The following is a 13,980-nucleotide window of genomic DNA, read 5'->3' as shown; positions in this document are numbered from 1 at the left end:
TGCTTGAGCAAAGAGTCTGTGACCAGAACTGTAGGTTGTAGAATCTTCTGAATGCTGGGCTGAGGCATTTAGACTGAGGTGTAGGTCACAGAATCCTTCAGAGGTTTAGAGCCGGGTGTGTGGTAAGACAGGTGTGTGTTTTAGAAACATTAACTTGGCAACAATTTGTAGGAGGAATCCCGGTAGTAGAGACACCAGTGACAGGAAGAACTATTAGAAGGCATTTGCAATATTGTTTGAAATTACTTCCATGTATTTTTGTAGTATATCTTTGAGTACTTATGCAAAATACAGAATTACTTTCTAATTTGGCAACGCCTTTTTTATCTTGCTGGTATGAAGTTAGAATACTAGGTATTTTGTTTTTTAAAAAATAGATCACAAACACATTGTTATAAAAATTTCAAACAATAGATGAAATGTGTTAATTCAGAAATGCAGGCTGCCACTGACACTTCCCCTTTCTCTAGTTCCCATTCCCCAGGGGAACTACTGGGAACAGCTCCTTAGGGATTTTCCAGCCTCTTTTCTGTGTAGGGCAAGTTTTATTTTCCCTAAAGTTTTTGTTTTTGTTTTTGTTTTTCTGAGGAAGATTTGCCTGAGCTAACATCTGTGCCAGTCTTCCTCCATTTTTTATGTGAATTGCTGCCACAGCATGACCACCAACAAGTGGTGTCGGACTGTGCCCAGGAATTGAACCTGGGCCACCAAAGTAGAGCATGCCGAGCTTAACCACTATGCCATGGGGCCAGCCCCTTGGGTTTTTTTTTTCATTTGAGGAACCCTCATTGGACTGTGTACAAGTTCTACTACTTTTACTTTGAAGCGTATATTCATTTATTTTTCAATTTCTTGACACATACCTACATCTGTTGAAAAGGTAGGCTACATAAGTTGGTGTCAGTGTTGGTCAAGATCATATTCCTTCTAGACTTGCAATGTTATGTTTTCAAGTTAGGATGGAAGGGATGCTATCCGCCAATAAGGTTAGAGGTGGGGTTGTTTCAGACGTATACCAGTGTAAACAATGGTTATGGAGCTGGGCAGTGGGCAGCCCTGTAGACTCTTCATGTGTGGCCATGCTGTCCTTTTTTCCCCATGTCAGTTTCATAAAGCACTTGAGCTATCTCCTTAATAAGCCCTGGATTACTAACATTCTGAGCCCTAAATAGGCCCTAGATTACTGGTATGGATTACTAGAACTTCAGCCGCATGTGTAAATAAATGTTCTTCTTTTTCTTTATTTCTTTTTTTTTTTTTAAAGATTTTATTTTTTTCCCTTTTTCTCCCCAAAGCTCCTTGGTACACAGTTGCATATTTTTAGTTGTGAGTCCTTCTAGTTGTAGCATGTGGGACACCGCCTCAGTGTGGCCTGATGAGCGGTGCCATGTCCGTGTCCAGGATCTGAACCTGCGAAACCCTGGGCCGCCAAAGCAGAGTGCTCGAACTTAACCACTTGACCACGGGGCTGGCCCTTCCTTTTTCTTTTCTTTAGCAATAAAAGATACAAAAGATCCTTTTTTTAGGTACAAAAAAGAAAGAGTGAGTAGTGTTTTGTGAACTTCCTAATTTTTGAAGTGTTTCGTTAAAGAACTTGGTTATAATATGAAAAATTCCTTTTGTTTAGAAAACTATGGAGATAGGAGAAAGATTTGTTTTTTTCTCTAATTATGTCTTTTACTTATAAGACAAAATGAAATTTTTAGCACATCCTGAGCCTTAATGCTACATTTTGAATTGAGCCAAAGCAGTACATCTTCTCCTGGTTCTCACTTTTGTCCCTTTCTCTTTTTTTCTCTTTTTTTTTTAAAGATTGGCACGTGAGCTAATAACTGTTGCCAATCTTTTTCTTTTTTTTTTCCTGCTTTTTCTTCCCTAAATCTCCCCGGTACATGGTTGTATATTTTTAGTTGTGGGTCCTTCTAGTTGTGGCATGTGGGGTGCCACCTCAACGTGGCCTGATGAGTGGTGCCATGTCCACGCCCAGGATCCGAACCGGCGAAACCCTGGGCCGCCGAAGCAGAGCCCGCAAACTTAACCGCTAGGCCATGGGACCAGCCCCTCTTTCTCTTTTTTTTTTGATATCTTTCCTTTGCCTAGAAATAGTACATTGTGATTTACCTTACTGTTTTTCCTTTCATTTAGGATGAGGATTTTGTGGGTCGGGATGATTTTGATGATGCTGACCAGCTGAGGATAGGAAACGATGGGATTTTCATGTTAACTTTTTTCAGTAAGTATTTACACATAGCAGAGCCATTTTCCACAACCCAGAATGCTTTGGATTATGGGTGAATCTGACTGAATTAAAATAACTATTTGAGCTAATATTTTAATACATTCTATTTGTTTGATCCCTTTTACTGAGATATTCAGAGCTTAGTACACTTTTATCTTAACGTCCTTTCTCTTCATGTTCTATTTCTGTGAATATCTGCGGAAAATATAATTAAAGCAGTTATGGGGATGCTGCGTTTACGTGAGCTAAGCCTCATCTTTCAGGCCTGCAGGGCCCCTTAGCGTTGCTTCTACTCGTACCTGACCTGAGGACAGGAATTAAATGCCTTTGTCTGATGAATTCCGTCTTGCAAACTTTTATATTCTAATGGATTAAAGTCAGCCTGATTTTTTTCCTACTTGATGTTATTTTTCATTTATCTTTCCATGTGCCTCACTTAGAAGTAAGCAACCATTTCTTTTACTTGCTGTGTTAAAAAGATATGAAGGAAGTGCAACACTTTTAGAGATGATGTTATATAAGCTGTCAAACTTTATAGAAGCAGGAGGATGAATGACTTGAATCAGATTATTTGGGGGCACTAATTTAATGTTCAAGGCATTTATTTGCTGAAGTGTAACACACACAGTAAAGGGCACAAGTCATAAGTATACAGTTTGGTGGATGCTAAGGCATTTTTGAAAGTGAATAGGAGTAGATGTAACAGTGTGACACCTGACAGAGAGGATGTTTTCTTGTTTGCTTTTGGGAGGAAGACGGAAGGATAGATGTTTTGGGGAGGTGGGGTGAGGATTCCCAATGGCAGGCTGGGCTGTCTTTCATCCCTGGAAAAGCCGTTTAAGCAGAAGCAAAGGTAGAGGGCACTCTTGCTCCTTGGGAACAGGACATGACTGACGCTTTCTCCCTCTCTGCTTTTACAGTGGCATTCCTCTTTAACTGGATCGGGTTTTTCCTGTCTTTTTGCCTGACCACCTCAGCTGCAGGAAGGTATGGGGCCATTTCAGGATTTGGTCTCTCTCTAATTAAGTGGATCCTGATTGTCAGGGTAAGTTGCACACCAGAAAAGATAGACTCCATAGAGAGGTAACAAGTAGAGTAACTTCAAATATTTGATTTTATCTCATTTGCTTTTTTTGCACTATCTCAACCTTTAAAATTATTTTTGGTTTGTCTTTTTACTGGTTTTATGAAGCTGAACCTCAATCAGTTGCACTTGGCTCACACACACAAGCTTTGTAGTGAATATTTGTGGCCCACTGGCGTCTGTCCTGCAGATTGCTCACCAGCTGCTTTCTCTGTTCTTAATGTATATAATAGGATGATATATGTGTATGTTCTGAAATTAGTTATTTTTATAATAAAAGGAAGGCTGTCACCTCTTTGGTGGCTTATCAAAAGCAGGCATTTATCTCATTAATTCTGCTAAAGCTTTAGTCTGTCTTCTTCCCTCCTTCCTTCTGGCTTCTCCCTCCTTCCTCCTTCTCTTCTCTCCTCCTGTCCAGGATTGGTTATCAGTAGCATCACTGGTTATGCCAAAATGTTTGGGGAGTCAAAACTGATTAACAGGTGCTACTCTGTTAGGGGGCCTTATCTCTAAATTAGAGATCTTTAGTGATTTGGGAATTACCAATTAGTTAGAATTGCGTGAAGTAATTTAAAATTGTAAAAAATCTAGTCTCTTAACAAAGTGTTCTCTGATTTCAGATCTTTATTGCTGTTGTCAACTTTATAGATAAAACCAATGTATTCATCATAAATTGGCATTATTAATTAATTAATGCCTGTTGACTAACCCCTGGGGTTTTTCAAACATATTTATTCTAAAGCAGTTGTTAACATTTTTAAGATTCCAAGTTCCTTTGAGACTGATAAAAGTTACGGGCTTTTTCCCCAGATGGCTGGTATACACTCATTTAAAACATGGACTTTAGGTTAAGAACCCAAGCTCTAAAGAGGCTTTTCATTCCTTCTCTAAGTCTTAATTGTTATTTTGTTAAGAAATAAAATACTATATATGTTTATTTTTTATTTTTTTGCTGAGGATGATTAGCCCTGAGCTAACATCTGTTGCTACTCTTCCTCTTTTTTTGCTTGAGGAAGATTAGCCCTGAGCTAACATCTGTGCCTATCTTCCTCCACTTTGCATGTGGGTTGCTGCCACAGCACGGCTCACAAGTAGTGTAGGTCCACACCTGGGCCACTGAAGTGAATGTACTGAACTCAACCACCACGCCACAGGGCCAGCCCCTAAAATACTATATTTTAATGTTTAAATTATGTTAATCTCTTGGACACCAAAGCCCCCAATAGAAAACAGATAAAATTAGTTACCAATCTTTTTTTTACTAAACTTTTAACTAAATTTTTAAACTGAATTGAATAAATCAACTTGTATCAGTACCCTAGGATGGCTTTGTCTGCAAGTAGCAGAAAACCTAGCTCAAAATGGCTCAGAAAACAGTGGGGGAAATTTATTTCCCAAGAAAACAAGGCCTGCCATGGTGGGAGGTTAGTTAAATCAGTGTTTCATTGACATCATCAGGGAAAACTGACACTCCTGCTCAGCATGCAGGTCTGGCTGCTCCTCCCTCAGGGTTAAGATGGCTGTGGCAGTTTCAGACATCACATCATAAACACAGCAGTGCTCAACAGAAGAAAGGGAACTATCTCTTCCCTTCCTTTTCTCTTTAAGAGCAGGGAAACCTTCTCAGCAGCCCGCAGTTCCCATTGGTCAGAATAACGTGTCAGTCCCTGGCAAAGGAATGGGATTGTCATGATGCATGTGCTAAAGCTTCGAGGTCAAGGCATGGCTGGAGGAGCAGGAGAATGTGAGGGCTCCTTAGAAAGGAGGTTAAATAGTTTGTTTTGGTGCTGGGTAAGCAAAGTAAAAGTCTCATCAAAACCTATTTCTAGAAGGGCAGATATTATGTGTGCAAAAAAAAGATTTAAAAAAAAACAGATGTGAGCACTTTCAAAACAAGGAGTCTGGAAGGTCGATATTTCAACATTGCTTTTGCATGAAAGGAAATATATTTACATATATGGTAACCATTTCAAATCAGTAATATATAAAATACTTTTGCTTATTTAAAAAAATTACTGTAAGAGCTAAATGACAGTATTAGCGCAACAAAGTCTTGTGTTTTGTGTGCCCTTAAGTTAAAATGTGAAATTGTGCCTGCTAAGCTGCTATCAAATGTTTTGCTTTATTTTTCAGTTTTCTACCTATTTCCCTGGATATTTTGATGGTCAGTACTGGCTCTGGTGGGTGTTCCTGGTTTTAGGTAAGTGCTTTTAAGATAGACAAAGGAGAGAAAAGATTATATTAAATTTTAGAAATAAAATTACTTTTAATAGGCACATGAAAAGATATTCATCATCACTGATCATCAGGGAAATGCAAATCAAAACTACACTAAGATATCATCTTACACCCTTTAGAATGGCAAAAATAACCCAAACAAAAAGTGACAGATGTTGGAGACGTTGTGGAGAAAAAGGAATTCTCATACACTGCTGGTGGGAATGCAAACTGGTGCAGCCACTATGGAAAACAGTATGGGGATTTCTCAAAAAATTAAAAATAGAAATACCATATGACCAGCCATCCCACTACTGGGTATCTATCCAAAGAGCTTGAAGTCAGCAATTCCAGAAGTCCCATGCACTCCAATGTTCATTGCAGCATTATTTATAATAGCCAAGATGTGGAAGCAACCTAAGTGCCCGTCAACTGATGATTGGATAAAGAAGATAAGGTATATATGTACAATGGAATACTACTCAGCCATAAAAAAGAATAAAATCATCCCATTCACATCAACATGGATGGACCTTGAGGGAATTATGTTACGTGAAATAAGCCAGATGGAGAAGGACAATCTCTGTATGACTCCGCTCATATGAGGAATTTAAACATGTAGACAAAGAGAACAGATTAGTGGCTACCAGGGGAAAGGGGGCTGGAGGGGTGGGTACAAAGGGTGAAGTGGTGCACCTACAACACGACTGACAAACAATAACGTACCACTGAAATTTCACAAGATTGTAAACTATCATAAACTCAATAAAAATTAACTTAAAAAATTACTTTTAGTAAACCCTCATATCACTTACTATACAGTAATATATTATCAATAAGTATAATTTAAAAAATATTTCTCTCTTAAAGATTGTCACCATCAGAATAACATGCCTGTTAATAAAATGTCCTTTAGTGGTGGTAGGCATTATAGTCTGTGGGTTTTTTCCCCTTGTGAGTTATTGCCACAAAGGGTATGTAGACCTCAACCTCAAATTGCTTATAGGCATATTGCATCCAGTTGAATTGCTCATGAGTGTGCGTGGTCCATCTTCAGTTGGATCTGTCAGTAGTAAACAGAAAATGTATAGCCTTGCTAGACATAGCTTCTGGAAGAACTGCTTTTAGGTTTCCAGAATTCTTTAGTTCACGGTTGATGAGAATAAGAATATTATTTTGTGATGAGGAGACCTTTTTTTTTAAACATACCAGGCATTTCAGGTTGTTGGTCTTAAGATTATATTTTTTACTCTAAACATTTATTTCAAAATATTTTCTCCCAAGACATTTTAAAGCAAAGAACACTGAGGTGAATACTGTTGACTTCTTCATTCTTTGTGAAAAAAATATATATGATAGAATAACAGACCACCATCACTGCTGTCATTTCTACAGAACAACAGCAGGGCCATCCTGTGGCCGCTAAAGATGGCATAGTTGCCTCGCTGTGCTTCTGTGACATCACTTTGTCCTATCTCCTGTTTTGGGCCTTCTTGTTCCCTCCTTAATTAAAATCCGTGGTGGCAGTGCTGCTGATAGGTCTGGCTAGCACAGCGTAGAGCCCATGCCCAACAGCCGCCTAACACATTCAGGACCTACCTGCTTCCCCTGGGTTGACAGAGCCACACATTGCTGAGTTTTACTTAGAAAATACAAGTCACCCATCGCGTCACCCCCTATCTCCCCAATAACATCTACTCTACTAAGAGTCATTGGAATTCCAAGGAAAGAGAAATAGTGATTTTTCTCCCCTCCCTTGATTACCAAGAAGCTTAATAATAAAAATGACCTAAGGAGAGTTATTTTGGAGGAATGGTTCCTTGGCTTGCTTATTCTGCAAACTGCATCTTTAAGAGAAAGGTTGACTCCCCCTTGTTCCTCAAGTCTGAAGTCCACACAAATCCTGAATGGACCAAAGAAGGGCCATTAAACATATTTTGAGGTTGATTTTTGACTGTATCGAAAGTTTAAAGAAATTTTTTTTAAAGATAGCACTTATTTATTTTTTTTAAAGATTTTATTTTTTCCTTTTTCTCCCCAAAGCCCCCCAGTACATAGTTGTATATTCTTCGTTGTGGGTCCTTCTAGGTGTGGCATGTGGGACGCTGCCTCAGCGTGGTTTGATGAGCAGTGCCATGTCCGCGCCCAGGATTCGAACCAACGAAACACTGGGCCGCCTGCAGCGGAGCGCGCGAACTTAACCACTCGGCCACGGGGCCAGCCCCTAAAGAAATTTAATGGACCGATTTCCTTCCTATATTAAGGTTTCATGGGAGATGAATTTATACTACTTTATAATTGATCATTCTTGCTATCTTACTGCTTACTAGTAGACAAAAAATGGTGACTTTGGATGTACTTAGTGCATTTGGATCCAATGTTTGGGTCATTTTTCGTGCTTCTCTTACAGAGAGAACCAATTTTTTTGGAGTTTTTCCTGTGTGGGCCAGGTCTACACAGAGCTCTTGAGCTGGCAGCTCATAAGCTGCATCTAGCCTGTTGTGGTTTGTTTGTTCCACAGTGATTTTCAGAAGTTTTTTTATTAGTTGCTATCATTTTAAAATCAAGAGTTTTCACTTAAACATCTGAATTTTTTTTACTTTTCTTAAAAATTGGAATATCTAGCAAAATTGGCACCCACTGTTTGACTGGAGCTGAGTTGTAGCTGTCTCCTCCAGACAGGTTGTATGCTCTCCAGTTCACTAGGAGCCCCCCACCCAGCATTTGAGGGGGTGACCCTTGCTCTGTAGTCACTTGTTGCTTTTGGTGCCAAACAGAATGGTGTTCACTGAGCTCAGTCCTTATGACTCTTGGTTATTGCCAAATTCAATTCTGAGTAAAAAGAGTTTTTCACCACTGAGTGTATTTTAAAATGTATCCAAAATAAAGTGGTTGCCTAGGGCTGAGGGGAGGAAGGGAGCGAGCAGGCGAATGGGGAGTGACTGCTTATGAGTACAGATTTTTTTAGGGGTGATAAAAACATTCTAAAATTAGATTATGGCTTTGGTTGTACAACTTCATAACTATACTAAAAGCCAGTGAATTATACACATTAAACGGGTAAACTTTATGGTATGTAAATTATATCTCCATAAAGGTGTTAAAAAAAAATGTGTCTAAGACTCAGGGACCATCTGTCTCTGAAGGAGAAGGGCCAGGAGCGTCTGAGTTGCCATTGGAGGGGGCCCATCGTTTTCCCGCTGACTCCTCCACGAGGTGCAGACTTCTGTGAACATATAAATTCTGGTGTGGCCATACAAAATCATTCTTACTCCTTTACTGCCTGGTAAATAAATGGCGAAGTACCCTATTTGTATATATTTTTTAAGAATAGAGAAATAGAAGGCCCAGCCCCGGTGGCCTAGTGGTTGAGTTCGACACACACTGCACCAGTGGCCTGGGTTCAGTTCCCAGGCACAGACCTATACCAGTCGTCTGTCAGTGACCTTGCTGTTGCAGTGGCTCACATGCAAAAAGAGGAACATTGGCTATACGTTAGCTCAGGGTGAATTTTCCTCAGCAAAAAAAAAAAAAAGAAAAGAAAAGAAAAAAATACAGAAAAAGAGTAGAGTTGAGAAGATAAGAATTGCTGTACTAGGTAAGGGGATCCTGACATCTAGTGGACAGCATTATATGTTATCGACAGAGAAAGAAAATCCTATGGCAAGAAAGGATGGAATTTTTTTTACTTGAGAAGAACAGTTTATAACCTCTTCTTTCGGGAGTTAATTATCTAGGAATACTTTTTTGGAACTCAGAAGGTGGGTTTTGATAATGCTTCTCAGTAGGACTTCCAAATGTAAATGTTTAGCCCCATCTTATTTTTTGTTTCCTTTTTAGACCAATTAGATTCTGAATGCGCAAAGGAGACTTTTATTTGGCTCTTGAGATTACGTCTTCTCATTGAGAAATGGAAAGTGTGGTGTGGAAATCCTTTGGAAATTTTGGGGAACTTGCTCACGATTTGATAGCTTTTAGCAGAAAAACAATGAAATAGCGCTATCGAGGGGTATGTCTGGGGAGGGGACTTAATATGGAAATTATGAGTTCATTCTTGACTTTTCTTTTTTGAATTAGGCTTTCTCCTGTTTCTCAGAGGATTTATCAATTATGCAAAAGTTCGGAAGATGCCAGAAACTTTCTCAAATCTCCCCAGGACCAGAGTTCTCTTTATTTATTAAAGGTATTAAAGAAAAAAAACTTTCTTCTAGTCCCAGTGTCATCATGTGATACATTATAGATTTCTCTTGAGGTTTAGAGTAGGGTATACCCCCTGTGGTAGGGGGTATAGAGGAGGTAAGGAGGCCACAGTCCTTGCCTTGTAGTAGTTTCTAGTTTAGTAAGGGGTGTTTCTACAAAAAGCTGTTGAAAAAGGCAAGTTAGAAAAACTGCCATAGGAGAAAACGTTATCTCAGATTCTGACAATGGAGAAGAGTCAGCGTCTTAGTAGTCATCAAGTAGCTAGGATATTTGGCTGGGACTCGTGATCTTCAGTCTTTGAATCTTGAATCCTGAAGCCTCTGCTTACTGTCATACCAGTTCCAGAGGATGGTATCGAGAAAGCCTTTCAGGCCTGATTGCTCAGCTCTAACTGTGTGCCGCCTCTAAACCCCGGGGCTGGGAGAGACCATGGGATGTGTTAGGAACTCCTTTTACCCAGCTCCCAACACGCCCACCAAGGCCTCTAGCTCTTAAAATTAGTCGAGGAGGCTTTCCTGCTGCCTTTCTTCAGTTCACAGCCTGATGTTCCCCCTCTCGCGGTGAGGAGGGTCAAGCCCAAGGAAAGGAAGAGGAGAAGAGGCCTTTTCCCGAGCCCAGCACAGGAGGACTAAGCCCTGCTCAGGCTCCTCTTTGATTCACGCATGGTTTTCCCCAGAGGCTGACTGCGTCTTACATTAGTGGCCGCTAAAAGGAAGAGATGGGGAATCTTAGGAAAGAGGACACCAGAGAGAAGCCCCCCTGCAAGATCTAATAGGCCTTCTTGGACCTTACTCTTTGTTCCTTAAGACTGTTGAGGAAGGGTGGATTGTGGAGGGGGGCCTTGAGCGACATCTAGGGGCCAGCCCAGTTGAAGGCCCCAGGAAAGGCTTTGTAAGGGGTGTAGCAGTTGATAGAATCCTTAAATGAAAGGTAGAATTTCTACTAGTGGAAGTTGCATAGAGTGGGGAAGAATTTCAGGATCAACGGAAGCAAAGTGAAGAGCAGAAATAGAAGCAGGGAGGGGTGGAGCTCCCTCAAGGGACAGCAGTGTGATTGTAGCACAAGGGGGTGTTGAGGGTGGAGGCTGGAAAGCCAGCTTGGGACAGTGTTCTCAGATGTCTTGAGTACTAAGCCCATTTGCAGTGGAACCAAGGAATTCATAGAGCAGCCCTTTAAACCCAGTGACATGTTGGCTCAGTGCAGGTCTCAGGCTATATGAACGTCAATTTGTTCTGTATTCTTTGTTGGGTTATCATAGTTTATATAGGGAATCGTATGCTACGAGTGGAGTTCCCAATTTTGAAGATTCGTGGTGGTCTCAGGATGTTTGCTTCTAGAAAAGAAAGTATCCACCATATTTAATTTGCCAGGTGGTGGGACAGCATTGAAAGTTTTCAGGCAACAGAATAATATGATGAGAACTTCTTGGATGTAACAATTTTTTTCAAGCATGGTATAATGATAACATTTGTCAACTTTTCCATGTATTACATACTGTATTAAGCACTTTACATGTATAATTAAATGTGCTTATGTAAGTAACAAGCTTATAATGATAGATAAGCTCATGTACTTGCATGGTGGAGTATATTCTGAAGGCATGTCTTATGAAAGTTAAAGCATATAAAAAACTTACGCTTGTGTTGGCTAAAGTCAGTTTCTTCAAGGGAGTATATACTTTTATTTGAAAGAAAATTTTAGTCATTAAGCATACCACCTGTGTTTATAATATTTTTTTTAAGAAAGGGAATGTTTTATTGCATGTTTAAAAGTGGGTGGCATGTCCTGAATCTGAATTAGGTTACAAAGTCTGAACATGGATGGACATTGACACTACTGTCCTAGGCCCTGTGGTGTCTCTTTGTGAACATCCTGACTTGAAGAGGCTTATCAGGTGTTCTGTGCAGTTTTATGTAATTACCATTGTCATCTCTTTTCTTTCCCCTCCTTGACTGGTTATAATTTATAGTTACTTCCTAGCCTTAGGTTTAACCCTTACCTACCAAAGACTCAAGATAATTCTTTAGCGGGGGCCATTCTCCTTCTTACTGAGGGCCCTGAGGTCAAGACAGAGTTCCCCTAATCCATCAGCGCCCAGAGTGTCCTCAGGGGACAGATTTCTTTCTTTCTTTCTTTTTAAATAATAGATTCTGTAGGTTTGGTCTAATGATAGCTTTGAATTTCTAAGTGGACTGAGATCATACCTCTGTCTGTTCCCTTCCTTCTTCCCTTAGAAGGAAATTTCGATCTTTATTTGGAATCGCACACCTTCATCTTGCTTCTAGAACATAACAAATAACCAGGTTGAGAGAAAGCCTGAACTTCTCAGTTTTCCTGTATCGTTAGGGACGTTATTGAGGGTTTTTTCTTTATAAAATTTGTTGTTTTTTTTTATTTTCTGAAATTTCTGGACTGTTTTATGAGAGTATTCTAAAACAAAGCATCATAAGGGTTCTGATCTGAAATAGGCAGTCGTCGGTAATAACGCTGTTGGAGCTGTGAAGGGAGGTTATAGGCCTGCTGTTCTCTGTATTTTGGAGTCAGAAGCTTATCATGCTTCAGGAATTGTCAGGAACTTAGAGGTCTGTGAGCATTCCCGTTGGAGGGCAGAGTAGGATTGCTTTGCTTTCCTGTCTGACTTTGACATTCTCCTTGATTTGAAATTGTTCCTGACGTGTCCAGAGAACTCAGAGCTCCAAATTAAGGGTTTGGGGACTTGGAGCAGCATTTAGAATCCTAATGACTTCCTTACTGATTTTCACTATCCCCAGAGGGAACCTGGAAAGCCATAATATCCCGTGGGACAGAATTTCTTTTGTCCGTTGACAGGGTAAGAACTGTCCATCCAGATCCAAATGTAGGATGTCTTTTTCTTTAGTTCGGAGGAAATACAGTTTAATTTAGTCTGAAGATGTGCCAGAAAACCATCATGTAAAGTGTGAAGGTTTTATTTTCTTTCATTGCGACCTCTTACTTTATTTAATGGAAATATCACTAGGGAAAAGCCAGCTGTAGGCTTACTTTTTGCCAGAAAGACACAGGTAGGGTATTTTTTAAATAACTTGCTATGACAGAAAAATAACTTAATTCCCATGCTGTACTAAGATCTGGCATTTTACTGGAGAAAGGTATAAAAATAGTCACTTTTCTATTCAGGCTACTCAAAATGTAGTGTACACAAACAAACCAACCTTGAAATGACCCCAGAAAGCCTCTTTGTAATCAGCCAAAGTAGACGTTACAAAAGCTGAACTAAGCTCATGCACTGCGGTAACAGCAGCAGCTCCGAGATTCTCTTTTGGAGCTCATTTAAGCTTAGGAAAGGAAATCTAGTTTCCTACCCCGTAGCGAGAAAAGCCAGAAGGAACTGCTGGAGGCGGGCACAGGGGCATCAGGGGTGCCTGACTGTGAGGAAGCAGAAAAATAAAATGTTCCTTCTGTGTTGTTTAAAAAGAAAAGATACCTTTTAGAAATATCTTTATCTGAAAAGGGCAAAAATGGAAAGTGTTCATAGTTTTTCTTATTTGCCAGTTAACTGGAAAATAAATTTTTATGGACTACGACTTCCTATGATGCCACCAGGTAATTGAGGGGCTTGCTACAGTAGCTGAAAGGTGGTCACACAGTTAACTGGTATGTTACTGCTACTCCAAGAGCACTTGAACATAGGAAGCATAATAGATCTTAAATTCTGTTATTTTAACCACGTCTCAAATAGGAGGAGAGAGCGTCTGTAAGCCCTGGCATTAATGTGATAGAGCCCTTCCTAATGAGTGATTGCTGTCACCTGGTGAGCTATGCCTATTAGGCATCAGATATTTTAAGTTTTTTCGTGTGATGATAAATTCTTTCATTTCTCCTTTTTTATAAGTTTCCCCCTCCTCCTTAATACTTCTGTTATTTTATTAAAGGAAATTCACCTCAAGTTAAAGTTTGATATGTTGGACTGTGTTATAAAGTAGCAAGACAGAAATGTTTCCATGGAATTTTTCCTAAAATATTCACATAATGTCCAAAAATAATGATTGTCTTCCTCTTGAAATTAAACAATCTCTAGGCTGTTGGATTCCTTTTGTTTCTGAAGCAGTCTTATCTACAGTTTAGTAATGATGTCCACAGTCCCTAAAACCTGTCTGTCCTCCAGTTCGTGTTCCATCATTGTTTTTGTAACAACTTGTGAGTCAAGTTGATCTGATCAGGCCTCCAGGTCTTAGACAGAGAGCGGTGAGTGCCACTCTAG

The 13,980-nt window shown here is 39.8% G+C and overlaps 1 protein-coding gene across 1 annotated transcript in view; it reads left to right on the top strand.

Moving 5' to 3' along the window:
* Positions 1-13,980, top strand: part of NDFIP1 (Nedd4 family interacting protein 1) — a 46,494-nt gene that overhangs the window by 29,979 nt on the left and 2,535 nt on the right. The window contains exons 4-7 of the mRNA XM_046666889.1: positions 2,146-2,233; positions 3,160-3,284; positions 5,457-5,523; positions 9,618-9,723. Of these exons, the coding sequence (XP_046522845.1) occupies positions 2,146-2,233; positions 3,160-3,284; positions 5,457-5,523; positions 9,618-9,721 (384 nt within the window). The 3' untranslated portion in view covers positions 9,722-9,723. The remainder of the gene's footprint in view (positions 1-2,145; positions 2,234-3,159; positions 3,285-5,456; positions 5,524-9,617; positions 9,724-13,980) is intronic.

Source organism: Equus quagga, chromosome 7 (genome assembly GCF_021613505.1).
Source record: "Equus quagga isolate Etosha38 chromosome 7, UCLA_HA_Equagga_1.0, whole genome shotgun sequence".
NCBI lineage: Eukaryota > Metazoa > Chordata > Mammalia > Perissodactyla > Equidae > Equus > Equus quagga.
The sequence above is the reverse complement of the archived record's forward strand: the minus strand, read 5'-3'. Positions and strand labels throughout refer to the sequence as shown.